Raw genomic sequence first — 24,762 nt, 5'->3', positions numbered from 1 at the left:
GCTTAAGTAGTGCAACGAGAAAAAAAAAATCATCCCCTAAAGGCATAAAGGCGTCGTGGCTCCATGGGATGGACAGGCCTACTATGAATGAAAGTACTGAATACTTCTGTGCAGGCGTCTCTACAAAAGCAAATATACGGCAATCAGTAATCGAAGAAACGAATGAGACAGTAAGTCAAATAAGAGGGGATGGTTTTTTTTTTCTACTGTCTTTACTACAGCATAGTGAGCTTCCATGATTTCCAGCTAAACACACGGGTCGGAGACGGAAGTGAACAAATTACACTCTTCGTTTGTCTTTTTTCTGTCCGAATGCAGCGTAAGCACTGTTATTGAAGGCAAAAGGCTCGAACGTAATGCTATAAAATAGTCGGCTACACGCCTCCTGAACTACGTAGGCGAACTCGCGCCTGCCTCTGGGATGACAAAACAGGATTGTCCCGGAGGAAAAGACGTAGGACAGGAGAAACTTATACGGTTCAGTCAAGTTGCTTCCGATACGCGTGAACCACGCCTCCCACCAATCGTTGCTTGTCTCCGCCAACAGATCAGAAGACGGATCCACGCGCGCTCTCATTGTCGCGCCATCGTCGCACTTCGGGGTGGCTGACACTGGTCCGCTTTCGGCGCCAGGACCGGACGTGTTTTCGGAAAGGAGGAGAAACCGGAAGGGGCCTTCGCGAGGAGCAAATGCGGAACTCTGGAAAAGTGGAAGTCGGTGTCTCCCAGCCTGGTCTTCTGGCCGGAGAAGAATTCGTTTCGCCCGTTTTTATTGTCTTTTCTACCGTCCTCTTGTTGTTTATTTGGTGATGAAAGCGAAGGCTGTGATCAAGGACGTGAGTTGTCTCGAGTGTACGTGGCGTCGTCGGATTATGTAGCATCTAGTTTCAACAGAAACAAAAAAATGTATTGTAACACCGCACGAGAGAGCAATCGTACAAGAAAACGGTGTACCGGTCACAGGGACTTGCCTCAGTCACAGCTCGATGTATGCTCACTTCGTATGCTCCCTGATAAACTATTGTTGATAGTGACACCATGGTGTATATGGGTAAAAGAATAGGAAAACAAGAGAAAAATATATTGTTGCTTTGGCAGCAAAGTGTTTAGATACGCTTCTAGTATTAAGCAAAAATCACAGTTAACGAAGGCATATATAACGAATTGCGATGGTTCGAACGTCTTCATGTTGTCAGTGATGGTTGCCCCAATCTCATATTGTGTTCGTCTTTCGGGGGCTCGGAAATAGCAAAAAATGAGAGGATTAGTGAGTTTGCTATTGAAGAGATTGGCTCTACGCAATCAGGTACAACGCATTAGTGAATCAACTATGAATGTACTTAGGCGCTTATCACATCGTTTGTACAATAATTACTGTGTGAAATCGTTGAATTTTATAACGCTAAATTGATTTGGTATGACACGTTCTTTCTTCAAGGAGAGGGGGGGGGGTATTGGGTTTTCTTTGCTATATGATGGCTGTATGCAGATTGTCATAACACAGCATTACCTGTGTTTTTTTTTATCTTCTGAATTTGCAGTATACCTGCAGTGACGCCATTCGTATTTTGTGTGGTGGCCACTGTAGGAGGCCGACGTGTGTGATTTGTAAGAGCGACGTTCCTTCTCGACTTTCTTCCCGCCAGTTTTCCTCCTTGCGTTTACAACAAAACATGCTGTCTCCTCCAGTTGTGAAGCGTCACAGTGTTCCCAGAATCGCGCGCCGAAAGTGGTGACGTGGCTGTATCGCAGTTGTTCCCACGTGGGTTCGCAACGAAGTGTCTGGGTCTGTCTGGCCGCGTGTGTTGTTTCTCTAAGAGTGGAGTGTAGTGATTTTTTCTTTGATGAATTCACGACCTCACGCTATCGCCGCTTGCCCTGTTAAGCACGGCAGCAGCGTTAACGATCGCTACTTGAAGTGAGCCTTTTTCTTTGTAAACTTAAACAAAAAGAAACAGCGTGGACACACATCTACATGAAACAACGAGCCAATATTTTACTTCATTACAAACATACGATTTACAGAAAGCCACATTTCGGCTCTGTGAATTTAGGAGCAAATTTATTCTGATGGATGGCAAACCGAATATGGTTATCACAAGGAACTAAAGAAAGTGCCTGGTTTCTCCTTCAGCTTCACTTTGTTTTTTTTTCTGTTTTTGTTTGTCGGTCGGCGGCTCCTGGGGTTTTCCGTTTTTTTGTTTTTTTCTTTCTCACAGCATTGACGCATGTAACTATCTCCACGTAACATACGCACAGATATATTCCCGTTCTCTTTTTGTTTTTGAATTGTTTAGTACGTGTCGTTTTAGTTCATTCATTCATACAGCTACTGAGTTTGGTCATTGGCTTGGCAATGCTGCGCCACTTCCTGTCACTCTTCTCAGTCGTACCGAGCCCGATCTATCGAAGAAATGGTTGAGAAATTATGCTGAATTTCGTGTAGTATTTCTTTCTTTTTGTTGTTTTGTTTGTCCGAGGAGGTAATAAAAAGAACTTCTGAAGAGCCAATCGTTGTAGCCGTCATGCGTTTAAAAAATGGGACAAGTCGAAGGGAAGTATCTTACGGACGTGTAGGCGTAAGAGAAAGAGAGAAAGGAGGAAGAAAAAGATGTTCAACGCGGAGTTGGGCCTTTCGTGACAGCCGCCTCAGCAGGACGGTTATTTCCTACATCGCTTGGCTGATGGAGGCTCAGGACATGTCGATGCAAGCTGCGCACATTCGTTCAAATGCCTTTTGTCTCTCTTCCTCTCTTTCATTCTTGCGTTCTCCTACTCGCTTCCTTGTGGCGCATAGCGGTGCTCCATTTAGGGCTACAGAGAATAGCACCAAACTCTTTTTCCTAATCTACCACGCCACACTGCTCTCTAATTATACGTTCTAAGCCAAAAAAAAAGACATAAAATGTCGATTCTGGTAACTCAGCTTATTCGCCTAAGAGCTTGTGACGCAAGAAAGTCAGTTAAGCGTGAAGCACGTTGACTGTTTTTTTATCCGTTACACGAAAGTTATCGCAACGAGTTATGCCTGCCGCTGACAGCGACCATGACATTCATGGCTCTTCTTTGCGTCCGCAACCTCACTCGCTTCAGGAGTCTTTTTTGTTGACCTCCTCGGGTTTCCCTCAACCCCTCCGGGTAGTCAGACGGAGAATAGGTAATATTAGTAATAAAAAAAAAGACAGGCGGTGTAAGACACGCCGCCATCTACTTCCTGGCATCTCACGTCGCTAGGTTAGCGTAGCGCTAGTCTTATCTCGTCCTGGCCGCGCCTTTCGCAACTGACGAATGCTGAAGTACCTCGCCCCGTGATTTCTTTGAGCTAGAGAGTAGGGCTAGCGACGTCAGACGCCAGGAAGCCAGCTAGCTGTACACCCGAAGCGTCCCTCTCCTCTAGCTCGTAGAAAAGACGGGTATCTCGGCGTTCGTCATTTGTGAAAGGCACCGAAGAGAACGTGTGCGAGTGTTTATTTATTGAGCGAGCTCTCTTTCGCGAAGAAAGCTCTCTGTATTTATGCACGAGTGTTTGGAAAATGTGTGTGTGTGTGTGGGGGGAGAGTTTCACTTCTTTTGTGCGCGGGAAATCTTTCGGGATGCCTCGAAATCCGTCGCAGATCTCTTCCCTTCATTCTGTTCTCTCCTTCTTATGCTCCATTTCTTGCGCGACGCGCAGAATCAGCGGCCTGTTGTGGCGCTGGCAGGTTTTATTAATGAGAGATCCCTTGCTTGAGGATTCGGACAAAACTCGACAAACTTTCCTGTTTTCTAGAAATAACAAAAACAAAAGAATAGGAAAAAAGGGATTTTAAAATTGTGTACTACCTTTACGTGATTTGATTTCCAGAATACCTATTCTTTAATGGTCCCTTGATGTCTTTCCCGACGACTACTGTGTTGTGAGTTGCAAAAATAAATACATTTCCTTCCTACTTGTTGACAATGCGTTGTTTCTATTACATTAAAAGGCATGATGGACGTTGTGTTCTGGAACCGTCCGAGTGATAATTAGAATGAAGAGAGAATGAAATATGGAAGTCTAAAGATGCAAGCTTACTTCCAGTGCTTTGTGCGATATCGACCCAAGGGCACAGCTATCAAGCAGGACTACACTTATGCATTTCTTTTTTTCAGCTGTTTGACCTTCACTCATCTCACAACTCTCTATAAATTGTTATGTTTCTTTTTTATATTATTTTCATGAAGCAGACTGGTATAGTGAGAGGAAAATAAGTAATAGTACGACGCCATGGAGTCATTAATAATGGCTTGCACAAAAGATGGCTACGGACTCGGAAGCAATCTTGCGATATAAGTCTGCCGTGGGTTGTTATTAGGCGTGAATTTATTTACTTGACGTGCGCGAGGAACGCAGAGATGATCATTGTAAACTGTTCAGTAAAATTTAATAAAGTTTCTTGCAAATAAAATGTTGAAAATACGCGTCATCTCTGTTATAGGCGTCACAACATTTGGCAGGGCCAGCCTGACATTACACCGAGTATCGCTCATTGTCCGTGTTTGGAATGTTGCGGTGCGAGAACTCCATTAGTTATGCCACCAGCGCTGTCGAAGGACTACAATTCGTCTGTCCGAGCCAGCGAAAGGTCATTAGACACTTTTAGTTGGGCGTACGGAGAAGCTGCGTAAGCTGTGAAAGTTACGTTACGTACGCGGCAAGTGAAGCTTGCGACAACACATTGATGCATTTCACTCAAATAGATAGGTGGTGTGCTTGATGCAACAGTTTGTAATGCTTATCAGCGCCACCAACGTTAAAAGTATGCTAGGTCCCACTACCGTGGTCTCAGTATTAACGTGGCCTCTGTGATCTGCGCGAAAAACGTCCTGACTGCCGGGTAAAGGCCACCAGCGTACAAGGCAATGTTTGCGTACGCCAATGTTTGCTTGCGTGTACACGCCAGCATCACCGAAGGGCTAATTCGTTTGTTCGATTGATAGAAACGACTGTGAAACACCAGTGTCGGGAGTTAGATGAGAAGAAGAACACAACTTTATTTTGAGGGAAGGGTGAAAAAAGGAGTACCTCAGGAGCCCATTGGTTGGGGCCCCAAGTCCAGTGCCCCACTCGCCTGCGCCGCGCGCCTTACGTGTGTGATTCACAAGCGCTGATTGCACCTCTGGTTTCGAGTTGAAAGTGGTGCCTCCCACTGCTCCGGACTTCCTACCATGGTGTTGCCTAAAAAAAAAAAAGATGTCAAATTATCTGGCTTTTGGGAACACTACCAAGAGATGTGATATAATGTTGGCAAACCACCGCACCACGGGCAATCGTCATGATACAACGCAGGATGTAATTTGCTGAGCCGTGATAAGTTTGAAAAGACCCCCGTATACACTTTGCTGAGATCCGCGGCAGAGATGTAGAAAATAGAAAAGTGGAGGCCAAACGGCAACACCGAAAGATAGACGCGCTGCGCTAAGAGGAGCAAGCGGTTGAAAAACAGTAGAAAAGAAACTATAGAGCAGGAAATAGGCGATCGCAAAACAAATCAGATAGCCAGAGGAAAAGAACAGAAAAAGATAGAAAATATCCATAAGCACGCGAAAAAAACTCCCATGCATTTCCCCGAGGGTGAACATGGTTAAGTGCGAATACACGGGGTGATGCTATGAGGGGTATTTATTAATTCGCACTATTATATTTATTAATCACACTATGGTGCCTTTATGGTGTAATGGTTCCTGGGAATCGCAATTTGATCACACGGGGGAGTTTACGTTAACTCATTGGCGAATGCCAACTTTACTCCCCCTCACGACCCGCTCTCGACGGGAGACTGAGAGAGAAGGTGGGCGCGCGCAGCTGCAGCGAGCGAGGAGAGCGGAGGAGCGAGCGAAGGGAAAGGGGGTATAAGGCGCGTTACTGACACCGATATGGTAGAGCGTCGCGCTGCGGCCCGCCAAGTCCTCTTTCTTTTAAAGATAGAGAGAAGACTGCGGACGCCGCCGACGGCGGTGGATGGTTTGGGGTCGCTTATAAAGTGTATTCACACTTAAAAGAACAGAAAACAATAAAAAATATTCAATGAGCACGCGAAAAGAACACATTGTGACTGAAGAGAGTAGATAAACAAATATTAAGCAGCACGACAATAACACGTGCGAATCAATGCTGCACAAATCGTGCAGCTTTCACTTAGAGTTAAACTAGCTTAGACTTTTTTTTTTCATTTTAGCAGACGCATCGAAAACGACCAATATTGTATTTAAACCACAATATAGTTAAATATATCCATTCAATAATGTCGCAAGACGCTCTTGCCAATAAACTCGATGTCTACACACGGTGATTATGTGAGTCAAACGTGGTATCTTTCACGTCTTCCTGAAAATCAATTTCATCAGCGTAGTTGGAGCACGCTCGATTGCACCCACAGATCGATGAGACGTGCTGTCGTGGAAAACAAGTTATTTGTTCTGGTGACGTCGACTCTCAGACGCAATCGACGAGGGCTCCCAATGAACATCTTGGCGGCAGTTGCACGCACTTTCAGAAGGAGGCTTCTGTGATATCGATCGCAATTTGAAGCCACGAAACATAGGCCCCTTAAACAGGACGGAAGAAATTAGAGTGGCATAACCGAGGAGAACTATGCCGTGATTCCTGTACTTCGACGCCAAGCGATATGTGCCTCCAGGGTGGCACGTATTAGAGGACGCTCGTAAACTAGAGGCACATTCTCGACAATAGATTGGCATAGACTTGTTCCAGTGAAGTGCAATTAGTTGAGGCACGTTATTCCATGTTAACGTTACTTCATGTTTATCTATAGATGTTATCTTTGATACTGTAGTGTTATGTCTTTAAAGACGAGAGAAAAAACAAGGGTCACACTGATAAAGATTGCACTTGAACTATTGTCATATAGTGGAACATTTCTAACGAGAACTTCCATGTGCTATGCCGACCAGGTTTGCCATGGTTCGGTGCCCAGCCCAAGAGGACGAAGCCTGCCCACACGTCCTGAACCTTCACGATGGGACGCAGTCCTCTGCACGCGATGTTATAACACGTGCAGGAGGAGATGAACTTGTCGGATAGTGTACGGACAGGGATCGACTCGCAGGACACAGCAAACTGATCAAGGCGTCTTTCTTGGCTCGACCTTCTGTCTCATGGCAATCTATGCAGAGCTTAAGCATGCGGTCACCTAGACACAGCTGAAAATAACACTTATCCTAATTGCTCGACCTTCTGCCTCGTGGCAAACTATGCAGATCTCAAGCATTCACCTGGATACAGCTGAAAATAACACTTATTTTAATCCACTGCTGTATAACCGGATTTACGCGGAAATCTATAACATCAGCGTCTGTAAGGTCTGCCGGAGAGACAATCCCGATGTTTCCTCGGTGAGTTTGGAAGTCTTTCTGCAGTGTGCAGGTCGAAGCTCGCCGAACAACTCTGTGCAGTCTAGCAGGCCCGTGAAGCGACGGGGAGGCAAAGTCTTAACGTTGCGACAGGAGAGACTTGAGCCCGGGCCGTTAGTTTGCCGGACTATAAGTAAATTTCTGCCATCTGTGCCCGTGTAAAAAATAGAGTAACATAACAGAAGTTCGTACCGCTCTTAATTCAGCTTTCTGTTTATTGTTGAACATAATTGAAACACACACAAGAAAAATATTTCCTTTCTGCGCTGTCGCAGAGCTGTCGACGAGATATCACTGCAAATTAGCACTAAATACACAGCAGCTGTGTTATACATTGTGTTTATTTTTACATCGAAATAAGTTGCTTTTGTATACATGCACTTTTCACAACACTTTATGCACTGGCAGTTGGAACGAGCGTTCTTAAATCTCACGAATTGCGAAACTCGTCACAGATTTCATGTACCAGAATCTGAAAAAGGCAAGAAAAAATAAAAAATTGGGCATTATTCACATTTGCGATGCCACCTGTCAGTGGAGAAACACAAACTAATGACTGGCTTTTATGAGTGCTTTTGCATTGGGAAAGAACGCAAGTCACATGAAACAACCAGCCTGTTTGAATTTGTAGCATACTTTTTTTTCGCGTGCTTAATGCAGTGGTCCGACTTTCATTAAAAGTCTTCAACTTGAACAATGCAACGCTGTGCTGTCTTTTTGGTGGCTCTGCCCAGGTGGCGCGCCGGTTAGATAACCTGTGGATTCCCCGACAGAGTTTCACAATGTGCTCAATCGAGGAATTCTCGTTCCAACTGCACGTCGAATGACGTGGGTGGGTAAATCAGTGGGAATGAACAGCGATAGGCATTAGACAAAACTGTAATGACAAATATACCCTTCAACATGCGTACGTATGCTTCAGTGGCACGACCTGAGTTGAGCTTGTCGTATTTCTACAAAACACTATCGTATATCTGTGCAATATGTACAAGTTAGATTATATTTGTGGTGTTGACACAGTAGGGCAATCACATGTGGGCGTCAGGCCACTTGAAGTGACGGACGTTTGGGGGCGATAATGTAAAAATTGTACAGTGAGAAAGAAGCGAGACAGCTGTAAGAGTAAGACAAACTGTTAAACATTTTTTTTTGCAATTATAGCACACAAGGTCCCTATCATTGCACTTATTATACGACATACCATGCTCTTCTACACAACTGAGGATCAGTTTCTTGGATGGTGAGATAAAGGGATCGATCGTACTGAACAGTTATACTTGATTTTACCACGAGGTATTCTCTTGAACCTCCAAAAACACACACAGTAGATTGATACATATTATGTAAATAAGAGAAATATACTAACAATATGAGCAGACCAAAATGGAGGTCGTTGCGTACCAGTGTTGAAATGTGCTGCAATTGACATCGAAACCATCGTGAGAGCACAACAAAACACGACACACATAAAGAGACAGACGAGGACAGATGCAAACTGCCAACTGGCTTTATTCAAGGAAGATCGACACCTCTATATATCAACAACCTTCGCAGGGGCGCCGCCACAACAACCACAAAAATTTCAACCAGACAAGGCCGTATTGCAATTTCTTTCTTGTCTGGTTAAAATTCTTGTGATTGTTGTGGCAGTGCCCCTGCGAAGGTTGTTGATATATAGAGGTGTCGATCTTCCTTGAATAAAGCCAGTTGGTAGTTTGCGCCTGTCCTCGTCTGTCTCTTTCTGCGTGTCGTATTGTGTCGCGCTGTCGCCATGGTTTCTATGTCAAAGCATCAACTCGCCCAACAGTCAACTCTCTTGGAGTAGTATAACTGCCAACTGTTTAGCTGGCTTTACAGTACAAGATAGCGGCGGCTGCACTTTCGATTGAGGCGGAAATGTTGTAGGCCCGTGTGCTCAGATTTGGGTGCACGTTAAAGAACCCCAGGTGGTCTAAATTTCCGGAGTCCTCCACTACGGCGTCTCTCATAATCATATAGTGGTTTTGGGACGTTAAACCCCACATATCAATCAATTAGAGTACAAGATAGATAATTTTATGTGTTCGTTTTTTATTAAGTTGTGAAACGCATAAAAATACCAGTGTACATAGTGGTTCCATATCCAGCCATTATATTTTGTTACCCACCATTAACAAACAGCAAACACCAAAAGAAAAGGCTTGCATTATGTCTTTTGGCGTCTTTATGAAGCAGCGCAAGTACACGTGCGCTTGTAGACACGGATGAATGGACATCCTAGGGCGACAACATTCGGGGACACCTTCACGCGCGATCTCGCGTCACTATAGCTGGTTGGCACCGGATGCGATGTTGTTTACAGAAGCGACATCTTTCCTGGCTAAATGCCAAGAGCGCTGTTTTGTAGCGCAGCGCTGCGAATACGTTCTCTTGAGCATGACAATTTATTTGACGCTCGTAACACCAAAGCTTGTTGCGAAATGTACGTATATATCTAAATACATTATCGGCCGATTGCACCTTCGAGAATCTTGTCAGGGTAGCCAGCCGGTCTAAGAACTGGCTAACCTCCCTGTCTTTCCGCTTAAACTTTCTTCCTCCTCCTTGACTGAGCGCAGAGCTTCTCAGCAATCTTGTAAGTATTCCGAATATTGCAAATTCTTTCTTTTTTTTCTCTCTTTTCGACGTAGTTGTGATGACCTTCTACTATATTTACACCATTTTTGCTTCATTGGCGCTTGACCGCTGCTAACCGATTTTATGATCTAGTGACAGCTGTTGCCCAATGAAACTTTCCTCTGTCTGTGATTTCTGTTGTTAACTGCAAGGTATTCGAATAATCTGGTGGAATCAAATGTAAAGAGCTATAAAGCGTTATGAAGGCAACAATCTTGCAACCCTCGCCGAGATTGGAAATGGGCTCAGTCTAATAAATTGCTCACCTCACCTGCATTCTGTTTTACTTAAATTGGAAGCGTTAGCGCGCTGTGTTTCCTGATTTGGGAAGTGCTGCGGTAGTTTCAAAAGATGTATACATGCCCGAATATGCCACTTCCATCTATATAAACGCTGCCTTGTTTCAAAAGAAATCAAAAGAAATGAATTCCTGTTTTAGACTTGCCACTTTTTGGCACTCTTTAATCGACAGGCGTGTTTTTTTTTCTTTTTTTATTTTCTGGGCGAATGAGCACCGCTGATCGCGTGCCCGAGGCACCTTTCTGTCTTCAGACGGAGCCGGCGCTTCCTTTCCCTCGAGAGAATTGCCGTTTGGCCTTTAATGTTTGGTAATGAACAAAATCAATCTCTAATGCTAGTCTTTCGGAAAGCACCCGCGAGTAACCGACAGGAACGGGTCAATAGCAATCTGTCTCGGCTCCATATGGCTCAATAAGACAGCCTGTGTCGACACGAAGACCTATCGAACATTGGCGCGCCAGCTACAAGTGACCTGCGTGTTTCGTATACTTTCGAACATTTTCTTTTTCCTTTCACCAAGCGCGAGTGTCGGAGTGAAATAGCACGACATCGATGAGAATGGTACTTCGATAATTTGCCGGAACTGCTCGTAGCTTATCGAATCACGCGCCATCGCCTTGGAACGGGCTCGAGGAAGGCACTCAGCAACAAGGTGCAAAGGTGTGCCTCGAATAGAGAGCGGTGTTTATTGAGCAGTGACATTTACTCTTTCAAATAACTTGTCTTTTCATGATGTTAGCGCTTTTAACGTGGCACTTCTTCTTGCGCTGGTAAACTAAACAGGGTGGCTGCTACAGTGAAAAATAGCTTGAGCTAAAAAAAAAGAAAACGTAACAGGATTTTTATATTTGTAAGTACAACGACTCGTATGAAAACCATGGAAAGGCAGCGGCGACGCCCCGTTTACCATTGCGATCATCAAGCTAGCTAGAGGGAAAACCTACAGCTACCATCTATATCTCCCATGGCTCAGAATGCTTCCACGTTTGTCATCACCGGCTGTGACTGACGCAGTTTCTCCAGCCGAATTAAGGCCTGATATTCGAGCGAGAATTGAAGGACGAGGGAGTAACAGCTGCAGTTTTAGAATACACGGAAGCGCTCTGAAGCCCACTCCAAACCAAGAACCTTCAAGTTCAAACCAGTGCCAACAGAAGCGCGAGGACCTTTTCAGTGTGGCGAAATGCCGAGCTCGTAAAATGATGCAATAATTTGTGTACCGATATCAAGTGCATTTCGAAAATTGTTTTAATGTGACATGCAATGCTTCATTTTACGAAATGGGCGATAAACGTTTTCATTTGCTCTGTGAATTAAGTAAGATGATATTAGGGATACTTTCTTACAGTGCTGCGCAGTACTTACTCAATCGTCAGCGGGTTTGGCAACCAGTTTATGTTGATGGTTTTCTAATTATTCATCTCTATCATGCCATTACAGAAGGGCAGTGTCAAACAAGCCCTGTATACCTTGGTTTGTTCACCTGCCTGTTGTCACATACTGCGCCTCCACAACAAAAGTAATAGAGAGAGAAGAAGAGAAATCGGTTATGTACTTGACACCTGAAACTTCCTAGGGAAATCCGTAAGCCAGAAACTTGCTCTAAGATGGGTGTTTGACCGTCGTCTCTTAAAGACACCATCGGTTTTTACGTAAAACCCTTTTCGACTCTTCACCATTGTCGGCATCCTAACAAGTTCCAGAGCGAAGTTTCTTCGTGTTGGTAGTCAACGTCATTTACGTAGGTAACAACTAACTTACGCAATAGAGCAATCATTTTTTTAGGAAATTTCGCTATTGTCTCGTTTCTTAAGCGCACGCTGCTTTGACAAAACAACCCAAAGATCCAACAATGTGAGCTCGTCTCTTGTTACGAAAATGTCATCATTACCCGCATAAATCTCCCAGCTGTGTTATTGAAGTTCTGGCAAGGCGCATAATAAAATGGCTTTTCTGACTATAAAAGCTGCCTTGTTAAGTAATCAAACAGCGATTAAGGCCGCTTAAGTAGCCTGCTGTCATTATTAAAGTACGAAGCGCTTCTTGTTGCGCGAAAAGTATAAGTGTGCGGCGAGAGGAAATCCAACACCTGTAGTCGTACTTGTGAGGTCAAGCCTGGCCAGTAAATCCAAAGTAATTGTCTGCCTTGTTTTAGCTTTATATGTAATTTATTCACACAAAAATGCGTCGTGTTCAAAAATGGTGGCAGAACGGGCGTGTTGAGAAAAGGAACGCACGTGTTGAACCGGAAGTGAGAAGACGAGAGCTGTTTTTTTCGCTCGATTGGTGTTGCGCAAGTTAAACAAGTGGCAAGTATATGTAACAGTCTGATCTGCTCAGGTTCTGTAGTTAACAATTGAGTGTTTACTGAGTACGTATTTCATTGATGCCACGTCACGTAACAAGTAGGGGGCAAACACCTCTGTTAATAGGTGAAGTTCATCACGTATGACAAACAATAGGACGGTCAGAAAGGTTCAGAGATTCAGGGTAATATAGACTAGACTATCCAGCTACGAAACAGTGCAACATTTTAACACTCCTTAAGAATGACCTTGAGTTATATGTATCTTGGCACGGTGCTCTGTGGAGAGTTTGTTCTCACGTGTGCGTAGCAGTTAGGATTGACAAAAAGGGTAGGCGACTTACGGAGTATTTACACGGGGTTTACACGTATACACAGCTGTCACCATACGAGAAAAATAGAGGTGCGTGATATAATTACAAGTGAATACTTCGCGAACCATGAAAATCGAATAAGCGTTTCACTGAATCTGTACAGGCATGGGAGTTGACAACAATACGAGGCCATATAGTTCACCTTTCATCACGAAAACACAAGAAACCGCGCATCAGGTTCACACACTGCTATTATCTACTCCACATATGTACATACATATTCAGTGAAAATAGCGGCCTATGTATACGTACATTCTTCTCGAGTACAGATGTAAAATTCACATCTTTCAATGAAGATAATTTGCATTAATACAAGCAATACCTTGACCATTTGGAGTATAGGTTTCTGAGCTTCGCACAAGGGTGGCCGGTTATAAAGCGTGGTTACACGACTGAAGGAAAAAAAAAAGTGAAATTGTGCTAAGATGAGAAAAAAAAACTCTTCTAAGCATGCTATCAGTTGTGCAGAAGGGTGCCGTGCAACGCGCTGTGCCACTTGGAGATGAAATAAGGAAAGGGCATGATCGATCTTTCTTACTACCACGCGTTCCTCGCGCATAACAAGCATCACAGTAAGGAATTATGGGCCCGAACCTAATGACTTCACACTGACGAGCATATATTCGTACATTAAAGATGACTCAGGTGCTCAGTAAGAAGTGTGGTGCACAGCTTCACTCCGCTTCGTGCCATATAAAAAGAGCAGCCGGTGGTGGTTGGTGCTTTAAGCAGCTGAAAAAATAACCACGTAGCGATTAAAACACGCCACAATTCGACAACTCGCTCAAACTGCTACTCAAGTAAATGCGGTTCTTTTTTCTTCCTTTGGTAAGTAAGAAATAACGGCAGGTTTCATCCAAGCATTCATGCCGACGTTGCCAGTAGGTTTATCGAAAGCTTTCTGCTGTGACGTCACCGTTTTGTGTAGTTAGTCATGTGTCATTTCCCAAAAGTTACTGATAAATTCGCTTTAATTTTCCCGAGTAAGAGCCCTTTGGGTCCACTCGATGTGACAAAATGGGTGTCACTTGTTGCAAACGAAATAGCCGCCCGAAAGCTTCCTGGCTGCAAGCGCACGTTCCCGGCTGCGAATAGATCGACCTGCCGTTAGCAGCAGTGGTTCGTGACTCGAGCCGGAAATCTTGGTTGTTTCGGCAGCACATTACGAGCAGGACGTCACGCATTGTGAAACTTAACGCCACTGTCGATATTGGCTGCACCGCCTTGCCTGTAGCAGATATACAGCCATTCACGTCATTCGTCCGTTTTTTGAACATTGTGTAAGATTAACTTTCTAGCAATAAAGGGAATTGAACGGCATAGCAATAGGCCAAGGAACTGTTCGGGACATAAATTCAAGACTTAAGCAGTAGAGTGTTTACAACTGCCAGCGTACGGCATCGAGCCATAATATCGAGGCTGAATGTATAGAAGAGAAGTTATATGGAAGAGTATGCGATTTGAAAGATGTAGCGCAGTCAGAGGTTATTGAGTGTAGCCGGTGGAATTGGTTATCATACAACAGGACGAAATCGAGTTAAAAGAGGTGGAAAGTCTATGCACTTCAAGCACTTTGTTTGAAAACGAATCTCTTGCGCGGTTGAGCAATCGAATTGTTCCACTTACATTAGGAAAACTAGTTGGACCGTTCTATTCGCAATTCGCTGCGGTTTAAGATACTGTTCTTACACTGTCAAGTCACATGGCACATAACGATGATAAGCAACACAAACAAGATCAGTTATGCATATAATTCCAGAAGGGCACACTGTTTTTTCTGGCAATAATGAAAAACTGAACATATGCTTTTCAACCACCCGACTTTTTCAATGCTGCTTAAATCTTAGTGGAGGGCTCATTAGAAATCAGGTGGCATGGTTGAACAAATTAGACAAGCAGAGTTTAGTATATCAAAAAGATTAAGGCTATGCAATATTCAATGCTCTGAAATTTTCAAAAAAAGAGGAGGAGGATGACACTTGAGCACGCCTCAAAAGTAGTAAATACGAATTTTAGGTGATAATTCGAGAATTCAAGATTGCTACTACGACATGCTATGCAGGGCCCACTATGTAGAGGGAAGCTTTATAGACAAAAACCGAAATTCACTTGGCGCACAAAGGTATTCTCGCGAAAACTTTGCTTAAATGCTACGAAAAACAGTTCTGAACACAGCAACCAGTTTGTCTACAGCTATCTGACGCCTTTTCATCAACAGACAACCACATATAGAAACACAACATTTCTCGTCATCGTCATTCTCACACGACAAAGTTATTACAACGCTGCTTCATTCTTGCTGGGGGATATATCCTAGCCGTAGAAAAACTCTGCCATTCCTCCGACGGTCGCCTTTTGCAACAATGACGTCACATCTCGCAATCGCCATCGCACACAGCTTGTCTCGTTCAGCCAACAATAAGCTCCTTCACTTACCACAAGTCCCCAAAGGCAATAATTTCAAAACTGAGATTCTAGGTCAGCGCTGTGATCATGCGTGTATATGTGCCCGTGCCTGCCATTTCTACCGATGTTTAGTGTGGGAATATGGCTGCACTTTATGTGTAGCGTTATTTGTCAGTATATAGGTGTCATTGTGTTATGTCACGTTATATGAACAGTGTAGCGTTGTGTGCCTGGACTGTATTTTGTGTCGTCCTTAGGGTCAATCTTTGAATGCAGTTTGTGCTTATCTGAATTTCTACGTCTTAGCTGACAAGCTGTCACTAGGAGTGATATTATATAGTTTCATATTCATAAATCTGATATTTATACCCCTACTGTCTGTGGAAAGATGTAGCCGGAGCTACATAAATGTGCCAACATTTCCTAATCAACACATAGCAATAAATATATAGGCTGCGTGACATGCTCGGCAACATGTCAAAAAGGAACTATTGTCTGTTCCGGGGTGAGTAGACAAATCTTCTTCGGCAACTTGCGCATGGAGACAAACATATTCTACGGCCATTGGACAACTTGTCGACAAGATGGACACTGAGCAGTTGGCTGTTCAATATCCGTCGTGTCTGTGAAAGAATCTCTCTAGTCATGAGATACCGAAGACATGAAACACTCGCAAAAAGCGTCCAGTACGGCACGCAACACGATCCTTTCGCACCACACATTGTATCGCGCATCTATGCTGGGAAAAAGAGGAGTTTCTGCGCCGACGCGTCGGTAGAGTTTTTTCTTTCTTTCACTTCGGGAGCATGAATGTCTCATTGGTCTTGCGTTGATGTGGGCAGGATTTGTGTAAATGTCCCTGTGTCTCCGGTTGCACTGAATTGATTGAATGGAAAGAAAACCCGACACGTCCTTAGTAGGAACCACCTGCGTCGCCACCTGCCTCGCGGACACATTTGCAGAGTAGAAGAGCTATGTTTTTCCACTGCTGCGTCTGTAGAAGCTTTCCTGGTCTGGTCATGAATTTGATAGGAATGGTGCTTCATAAGGCCTTCTGATGACCGAAAGGGTGCCCGGTGAGGCGCCGACGGAATACCCTGCCATGCTTGGTCTTATTACCAGAGGGGCGAGTAACCGGCTGGACCCTGGCTCTGTCTCTATCGGCGTTGGCCGCTTTAGAAGTAACAGTTGCGCTCCCACTTGATGGTAGGCTGCGCATGCGACGGGGCGACGATGGAGGCGAGCGTCTCAACCTCGACCTCCGAGTAGCGGCGAGCAGGTCCCAAAGCCTTGCGCATGGGGGCCACCTTGTGTCCGACAATGTGCGGGTGAAGGTCCGGCGCCAGCGAGCTGGCCTCGCAGTAGGTCGAGTAGCTCTGCGACAGGCCTCGGCCGCGGGAGTAGCGGTTAGGGTTGCGCCTGATCATCGCCTGCATGTATGCGTTGCGCACCGCAGTCTGCACCTGCAAGCAAAAAGGACAACGATAGGGCGATGTAAGTGATGCATTAAATATATTGCTCCGCTTGAATAAGGCGTTACTCTGCGACGCGAGTTTCTAGTTTTAGAAGAGTAGGCACTCAGAAAACGTTGTTAGAAAATATATTCGCGATATTAGGAGCAATACAAATGGCATATTCTGCCACGTGATGGAGCATGATAGCAAAAGCACTTAAGAACAAAAATATCTGCACATTTTACTCCGTAGTTTTTACGAACCGAGCAATAATAAATACTCCTTGATGCGAGACGTACTGCTTGCGCCAATAAAAAAAACAAAGTAGACATAAAATGAAGAAAAAAAAACATCCTTAAGAGCGTAGTCTGCTTTCTTTGTAGGAGGCCTCTCACAATATATTTCTTCCTCACCTTTTATTTGTATGTGCAAAGTTGCAACGCATGTAGAGTGATTGCGTCAGCTATAATGCTTCATTCTCCAAGGCTCCGAAGTTTGGTAAGTTTTAGATATTTTGATGTCCTCCCAAACCGAATGTAGCCAGCAAGTACACGAAGTTGCATTTCTAAACTGGCCACTTCAACGCTCCTCCCCACATATCTCTCTGTCGTTTATTTCATCGAAGGCATCCTTGCGCAACCTTTACGTCTCAGGAAGTGATAGCTTCGTGTTTAATGTCCAGCAGTTCTTCACCCGCAGTAAGAGGAAGTAAAAGGGAAACATTTCGATAATAAAAGACGCAGCAAAAGCAAAGGCAAGTGCACATCAGTGGCAATGATACGCACTGGGACACGTTCAAATAAGAAGAATTGCCGACTCCTATGAAGTCCGAGTTTCTCTGCCAGAGCGCTCAAACCACGTCGCCGGCACAATGAAACGAAGTCAAGTGTGCTTCATTTTATGCTTGATGTCGACAGGAGTCGAATGAGCGATGCAATGCTGGACGACAAACAGTGTTGCACAAAGCACGACTGGTCGCAGCTATAGCACGGCGCACCGTCGAGCGTCCATGTCGCTGCCATCTCTTTAAGCCTATTTGCCGATCGGGTCTCTCTTACGTAAAATGAAACGAAAAGAAAGTGGATAGTAGGGGGGGGGGGTATGACCTGTGAATCTTTACTACCGTGCCTTCTTCTGAGGCGAAACGCAGCCTTTCGTGACGTAGCCGTGTAAATAGGTCCCGAGTGGCACATTCAATCGCGTTCGCACTTGAAGGAATAAAAAGGAGGCGCGACCGAGCGTGCACGTGAAAGCGAAAGAGAAGCCAACGAGCGTCTTATCGGGACGAGGACGGCTTACGATGGCGTGGATGCTGCTGCTTTCTAGGCTTTCGGGGTCTTCGACCACCGGCCCGGCGCGCTTGCATGTAGATTGCTCTTTGGTGCTTGGCGCGCACGCGGCATGCTGGGATGCGCTGGAACCACTCGAAGAGTTCGGGACCACGGGATTAGCGACATTCCGGCGGGGTTAGCGAACTGACGCCGGGCGTCACGGCTTGCATCCGCAGGCCTTTATTTTATGTTTTTTTTGCTGCACCGTTTTCTTTCTCATTTATTTCTAATGAGATTAATGTGTCCTCTCGGGAGTCCCGGACAGTGTAAACATCCAAAAATGCAGTGGAGGGGACAGCGAATGCAAGAAATAATGCAGCCTATGTTAAGGCCCACTTTACTGCCACCCTTTCACTGTTTAGAGAGGCAGCGCTGTATTACAATGCTCTTACTTTTGAATTAGCGTGCATGGAACAATTATATTGCGTTTATGTATAACGCAGAGATAGCGCTGATAATGATTGATTGATATGTGGGGTTTAACGTCCCAGAACCACCATATGATTACGAGAGACGCCGTAGTGGAGGGCTCCGGAAATTTCGACCACCTGGGGTTCTTTAACGTGCACCCAAATCTGAGCACACGGGCCTACAACATTTCCGCCCCCATCGGAAATGCAGCCGCCGCAGCCGATATTCGAGCCCGTGACCTGCGGGTCAGCAGCCGAGTACCTTAGCCACTAGACCACCGCGGCGGGGCCAGATGGCGCGGATAATATGCACAAATGACGACGACTCAGTGAAATTCAGACTTAAATGTCACCTCTATTCGTCATTGCTAAATCACCAAAGAGAACAACTGATTCGGGGGCCTCGAATGCTTTTTATATTGAGCTGTGTTAGGCTATGCTTTATGGGATAAAACGCTAAGCGCAAATTAATGACGTAGGATGAAGAAAGGAAGCACACACGATAACCGCTTCTGGTTTGTGTTCATTTTTGTCCAACGTCGCTAATTTGAGCTCAATGTTATTTATCATAATGCGATACCAACCAGCCCACCTAGCTATTCTGTTAGGCAGTGTAGGCAGTGGCATAGCTAAAGGAGGGGGGGGGGGGAGAGCGGTGGACTTATTGATTTTGTTTGCGACACGCACACATACAAGCACACGCTCGAACATACATAAGCATGGCTTAGCCCCCCCCCCTTCACCCCCCCCCCAATAAAATTCTGGCTACGTCCATGCTGTTAAGTTATGTTGGTGCGTGTGGCCGCAATAGATGCTTAACGACAGGTTGTCTGAAACATGTAAACGCATTGCTTGAGGAGATGCCATGGTCTTTGGAAAATTAAATTTTGACTTCAGCGTCTAGAATAATAATAAAAAAAGAATCATTAGTTCGAGAATCAAGGTCTAACGTCACGTGAACGAGGAATTTCACTCGGCAACCACCGCGCAAATTCCGATCATCTGCTGCGTTTAGAAGCAAGGAAATCTAATATAACTGTTGAAACTGATTTCATTATTTCACATGCGTTACTTTCAAGACAATGACTAGGAGTTGAGAAATAAAAAAAGCAGCACTCGCTTTTCATCTGTGCAACACTATGTCTAAAAGAAAATATAACACGTCTTCAAACTTTTCCCTTGAGATGTTTGTAATGAGGACTTGATGTTCTCTACACTGCTTTAAAATTTGCCTTATTCGTGAGTGAAACCTTCCCAAAACCCTAATAAACGTTTTAGGGACGTTATATAACCTGAAAATTGATATATACATTATGTTAGATGCACGCTCATCTCCTCCGAGCTCCGTGGATGGCAGGGCAATCTGGTGGCATCAAAAGGAGCAAACCGGTCGTACCACGTCCCTGCGTTCTGAATTTCGACTGGCAGATGCGAATTAAAGGCGTTCTTTTTCACGTTTACGCAGTGGTTTCTCGCTCGGTTACGACGAGGACCGAGACACAGTTTGCTATAAATGTATACTATATAGTGTAACTCTGGCGCTATGTGTCTGTGAGAGCTGCACTGGCTGCACTAGTCAGCGAGCATGGGAATGATGGGTAGTAGTACATGGATTTGTCTAATCCTCGTAAGTTCGCCTCGGTTTCGCTTCATGTGGCAAGGAGCTGCTTTGTCCCGAGGCGAGGATCAGCAAAAGTTTAGCAGTGATGCTTCACCACCTTAACCTTTTAGGCTCACCGTGTCACGATGTTGAAAGTGGTTTGTTATTTTATTAGAAATGGCCCCGCCGCGGTGGTCTAGTGGATAGGGTACTCGGCTGCTGACCCGCAGGGCGCGGGTTTGAATCCCGGCTGCGGCGGCTGCGTTTCCGATGGAGGCGGAAATGTTGTAGGCCCATGTGCTCAGATTTGGGTGGACGTTAAAGAACCCCAGGTGGTCAAAATTTCCGGAGCCCTCCACTACGGCGTCTCTCATAATCATATCGTGGTTTCGGGACGTTAAACCCCACAAATCAATCATCATTTTATTAGAAATGCAACCAAAACACTGCAATAAACAAATCCACGAGTTTGTTCGAATCACACAAGCAGGAGGACTAGGCAAATTTATGGGCTACACATAATTTCCATGGTCGCTTAACGATCGCACCAGCGCCCAGAGTCCCCTCTATAGTTAATAGGGAGTTTTAGAATAGCGCACCGCGAGCCCTGGCGGTGCGGTCGCTGCCACTGCGCATGCGTCGTAACGCGAGTCGGCGTTCGCGGACCGCACGCAGAAAATCCGAAATTGCGTGCGGCGATCGCGGCCGGCATGTGGCCCGCAAGCGCTGGTTTTGAGGCTATGGTGTCGCTGCGATCGTGCGTTACGGTTTGCAGCAGGGCAAACGCTATTCTAAAACTCATATGGCGCCCGCTACGCCCACAACGCCCGTCGTGCTTGCAAACGGTATTCTAAAACACCCTAATGGTAAGCTCGATCAGTCGAGGCACGACGGTACTCAATACCGGAGCAGGCACCCAAGAAATGCACTGTAAAATATATTTTGCAGGTCAGAGTCTGCACTGTTCAATTTGGCGACCTAGAGGAACAGTGGCGTAAAGAAGCGTAGCAGCTGGAGTTTGACGCGGTGCGCCGCGCTTATCGGACGAGACGCAAGAACGGGAGTGCATGCATGTTCTTCGGTTACTTTGTGGTCTCCATCAATCTGTTGTCACCACTTTCGACCCTTGTACTCTCTCTTTTAGGGGCGAAGCTCTTTATAATGGCACCCGTTCATTCCTCGTAGCCGTTATAGTGTGTAACAAGTATAGCATTTTGACCTCCAAGGTGGTGCCGGTGAGAGACTTCTTCTGTGCGTTGTTGAAGAATAGAAAATAGTGCTCAATGTACATGTCAATGGCTGTTAATGGGAAATGAGAGACAGGAGCATTCGACTTTTAGTTAACGTGCAGGCTGCGATCACCATTAGCAGCCGTTGGCATGTACATTGAGCCCTATCTGACAAGAAAGGGTTGCTACGTTATACTCACTTAAGTGTAACCTCCTTAGCTTTAGAAAGGTTTAGCGAGCGTTGAGCCGCAGTGCCATGAATACAATGAACTTGTATATACCATGAATGAACTCGAGGTGGTTAAAAATGGGAAGTAGATACGAAGCGCAAGCCGTAACAAAGTAAAAGCCGAATTCTCCGCTTCTCATTTCCCATTAGCAGCCATTGGCATGCACATTGAGCACTATCTGACTGAAAAAGTTTGCTACGTCATACTCGCTGGGCGTAACCTCCTTGGTTTTCGAAAGGTTTAGCGAGCGTTGGGCCGCAGTGCCTTGAATACAGTGAACTAGTATATACCATGAACTCGAGGTGGTTAAAGGTGGGAAGGAAGACCCGAAGCGCAAGCCGTAAGAAAGTGTGCGTGTGCCACCTCTCGTTTAGTCCTTGGAATGTCCTCTGGATGGTGGTGCTTTTATATGGGGAATATAAGATGAAAAGATGCGAGATGGTGGTACTTGGAGTGTTGAATAGATGGACGAACGGACACACAGACAGATGCGTGGATGGATGCATGAACGGACGCAGGGGCGGATGCATGGACGAACGCAGGGACGGACGCACGAACAGATGCAAGCGCGGACGAGCGGATGGACGCATAGACGGTCACACAGACGGACGGAAGCAAAAACGAATGGACGGACGAATGCTTCGCCCCACTCTCCATCATTCACTCCGTGGATATGCTGCCATTTTTTTTTACTAATGGAGCCACTTGTTTCTAACGTCTCTACCACAGCAGCATTCACAAAGCACTGGGTCGACTGCGAAGTGATCATGACTGTCAAAGCAATGGGCGGGCCGCCTCGTCTCTGCTGATATGTCCGAGCCTAGACATCACACTAGAGGCAGGTGTAAAAAAAAGAGTAAAAAGCTTGTTGAGCAGTAACAAAGATTCAGACACATGCTGTTAGTGCACGCAGCGCAAGCCTTTCTTTTCACACTTGGGGTCGATACCGGGGAACGTCAGAATCTATACGGTGCGGGGGTTGCGACGTGGAATGAAGCCAGCGAGATCGACATCGGTGATAATGCAGCGGGAGCTTCTTGATTTGGGTGGATTGTTGCCCCGTATCGAACCACGGTCGGCAACTCGAATTTAGTTCTTCATTTGACAGAGTTGAGCACTGCGCCTCTGCTCGTCTCAAAATGACGCGGCGCTTCTCAAGAATCGCGGCAGATTATCGCTGATACGCAGCTGCTTGCTCTGCCTCCAGACGTCGCTCCCACTGACTTGCGTTCAGTGAAGGGACGTTCTAGAATACGGGGAATGTTTGTGTTCCTTCTCGGCACATGGCTTTCGACCACCACCACCACCTAATGTGCCGCTGTTTTGTGATTTCGTGTGGAAGCTACTAAAGCACGTGGTTTTCGTGGCTGGCGACAAACTTTACTCTGGTACAGCTGTGTCGAGAATCTGTGCGCGATTACGGCAAATCGTTGGACCGGCACTCACGTTGCTTCCGCGGAGCTGGCAGAATTTCCGAATGCCCACTGTCAAGTAGCACCCTTCCAGAACGCCGAGGTAAGCGTAAGCGAATTTTTTTACCAGTGCTCTCGCGCATCTATAGTTGTTCGGTTGGAAGCTGTCGAACGGGCGAATGGAGGTTGAGAAGAAAGAAAACTAGGGGGAAACATGGTGCCGAGGAGTTAAAAATGGCTGGCACTATCGTCACCAAAAAAGCCGCGTTGGAACACCGTGCACCGTGGCGGGACGCGAGCTTTGTGGTGTCCCGTTGGTATCGGCAGTTCACCCCATGCTGGTTCCTTAGCCATTCGTGCGACAGAGCCGAAACGTTGCCCGCCGCGGTGGAGCTGTGTTTGTGGTGCTAGGATACTAACCCTAAGGTCGCGGGATCGTTCTCGACCGGGGAAGTCGCATTTCGGAGGAGGCGAATCGGTAGAGACCTGTCTACTGTCCCATGTCTGTGCAGGTTAAAGAACATCAGTTGGTCGAAATTTCTAAAGTGCTGCACTACGACTTTTCTGATAATCGTATCTTGTTGTTGGGACGTAGAATCCCAAATATTATCATCTTAAAACGTTTCAGCAACGTCAGTATCACACAAACTAAATTAATCACCGCATGATTATACCACCTTGACTCCATCCGAGTCACCTTGTTGGAGCCATGTTGTGCGTTCATAAGGTCACGAGCCAGTTATCAAAAGCTTCGGCCAGCCGGCTGGCTGGCCGAAGCTATTGATAATGCGCCATGATACTGCGCCATGACAGGTATGCTTATCTGTGAGATGGCTCCCATGGCACATGACGTACACTGATGCTAAACGCTTTGAAGATATTGTGTGGCAAGGGTTAGCTTACAGTGGCCGCTTCGCGACAACCCCGGTCTATCCCAATAGTGCTGACCACGTGCTCAAGTCTTTTTTTCTTTCACGAACAGTACGTGCGCATGACATGATCAGAACCCTTTTACCAAAAGTATATCCTAGGAATATCGCAAAATAATTGCGGCTTCTGCAATGCAGGTGTCGTAATCGCCGAGATAATCGTATTCAGTGATTTAAAAAGAATATTGCAATTACGCTAAAATTACGCAGCATCTATGTCGGACGACAGCTGCTCCTAAAGTCATGACTTCAGACGATATGGTTCTGATTACGGACCTAGTATGAAACTGTTCACTCACCTCCGAGTTGACGAAGCAGTAGAGGATCGAGACGGAGAGGCCCTGCGAAAGGAGAAAGGAAGAGAGAGCAAAATTCAGATATGTAAGTCAGTTATTAGTCGCTCCGTAAAAGTAAGGAGGCTTATAGGATGGTAATAGCCTACACTGACGATATTGCGCCACGGAGCTCTTTGCTCGATCTATATATGCAGTTGTGATCCGTGCGCTCACGTCGGCTTACCCTCGGCGGCAGTGTGTGCCGACCGTCGCTGACGAAGCACAAAAGCGCGAAGGGGCATCACCATCGGAAAACGCATCGTTACGAATTGGTTGCCCTAATATTATTTGTCACACTTCATATGACAGTGCAGAAACGCTCATCGTTAATCTGTACAGGTTATTTCACATGTAACTGCTCCTTAAAAAAATCCGCAATTTCAAGTTATTACCGGAGTCT

The 24,762-nt window shown here is 45.6% G+C and overlaps 2 protein-coding genes across 5 annotated transcripts in view; one reads left to right on the top strand and one right to left on the bottom strand.

Annotated features, from left to right (window-relative positions):
* LOC119188163 (uncharacterized) overlaps positions 1 to 3,929 on the top strand; it is a 173,790-nt gene extending 169,861 nt beyond the window's left edge. For all 4 annotated transcript variants that reach the window (XM_075894518.1, XM_075894528.1, XM_037436082.2 and 1 more), the window contains exon 6: positions 548 to 3,929. The gene's annotated coding sequence lies outside the window, so the exon portion shown is untranslated. The remainder of the gene's footprint in view (positions 1 to 547) is intronic.
* Positions 3,930 to 7,587: 3,658 nt separating this feature from the next.
* The window catches only part of LOC142767283 (corticotropin-releasing factor receptor 1-like), a 252,161-nt gene continuing 234,986 nt past the window's right edge, over positions 7,588 to 24,762 (bottom strand). The window contains exons 10-11 of the mRNA XM_075868675.1: positions 24,327 to 24,368; positions 7,588 to 16,895 (exon numbers count right to left, since the gene is read on the bottom strand). Of these exons, the coding sequence (XP_075724790.1) occupies positions 16,608 to 16,895; positions 24,327 to 24,368 (330 nt within the window). The 3' untranslated portion in view covers positions 7,588 to 16,607. The remainder of the gene's footprint in view (positions 16,896 to 24,326; positions 24,369 to 24,762) is intronic.

Source organism: Rhipicephalus microplus, chromosome 1, assembly GCF_043290135.1.
Source record: "Rhipicephalus microplus isolate Deutch F79 chromosome 1, USDA_Rmic, whole genome shotgun sequence".
In the NCBI taxonomy this organism is placed as follows: Eukaryota; Metazoa; Arthropoda; class Arachnida; order Ixodida; family Ixodidae; genus Rhipicephalus; species Rhipicephalus microplus.
Note: the sequence above shows the minus strand (reverse complement) of the source record. Positions and strands in the feature narration are given on the sequence as shown.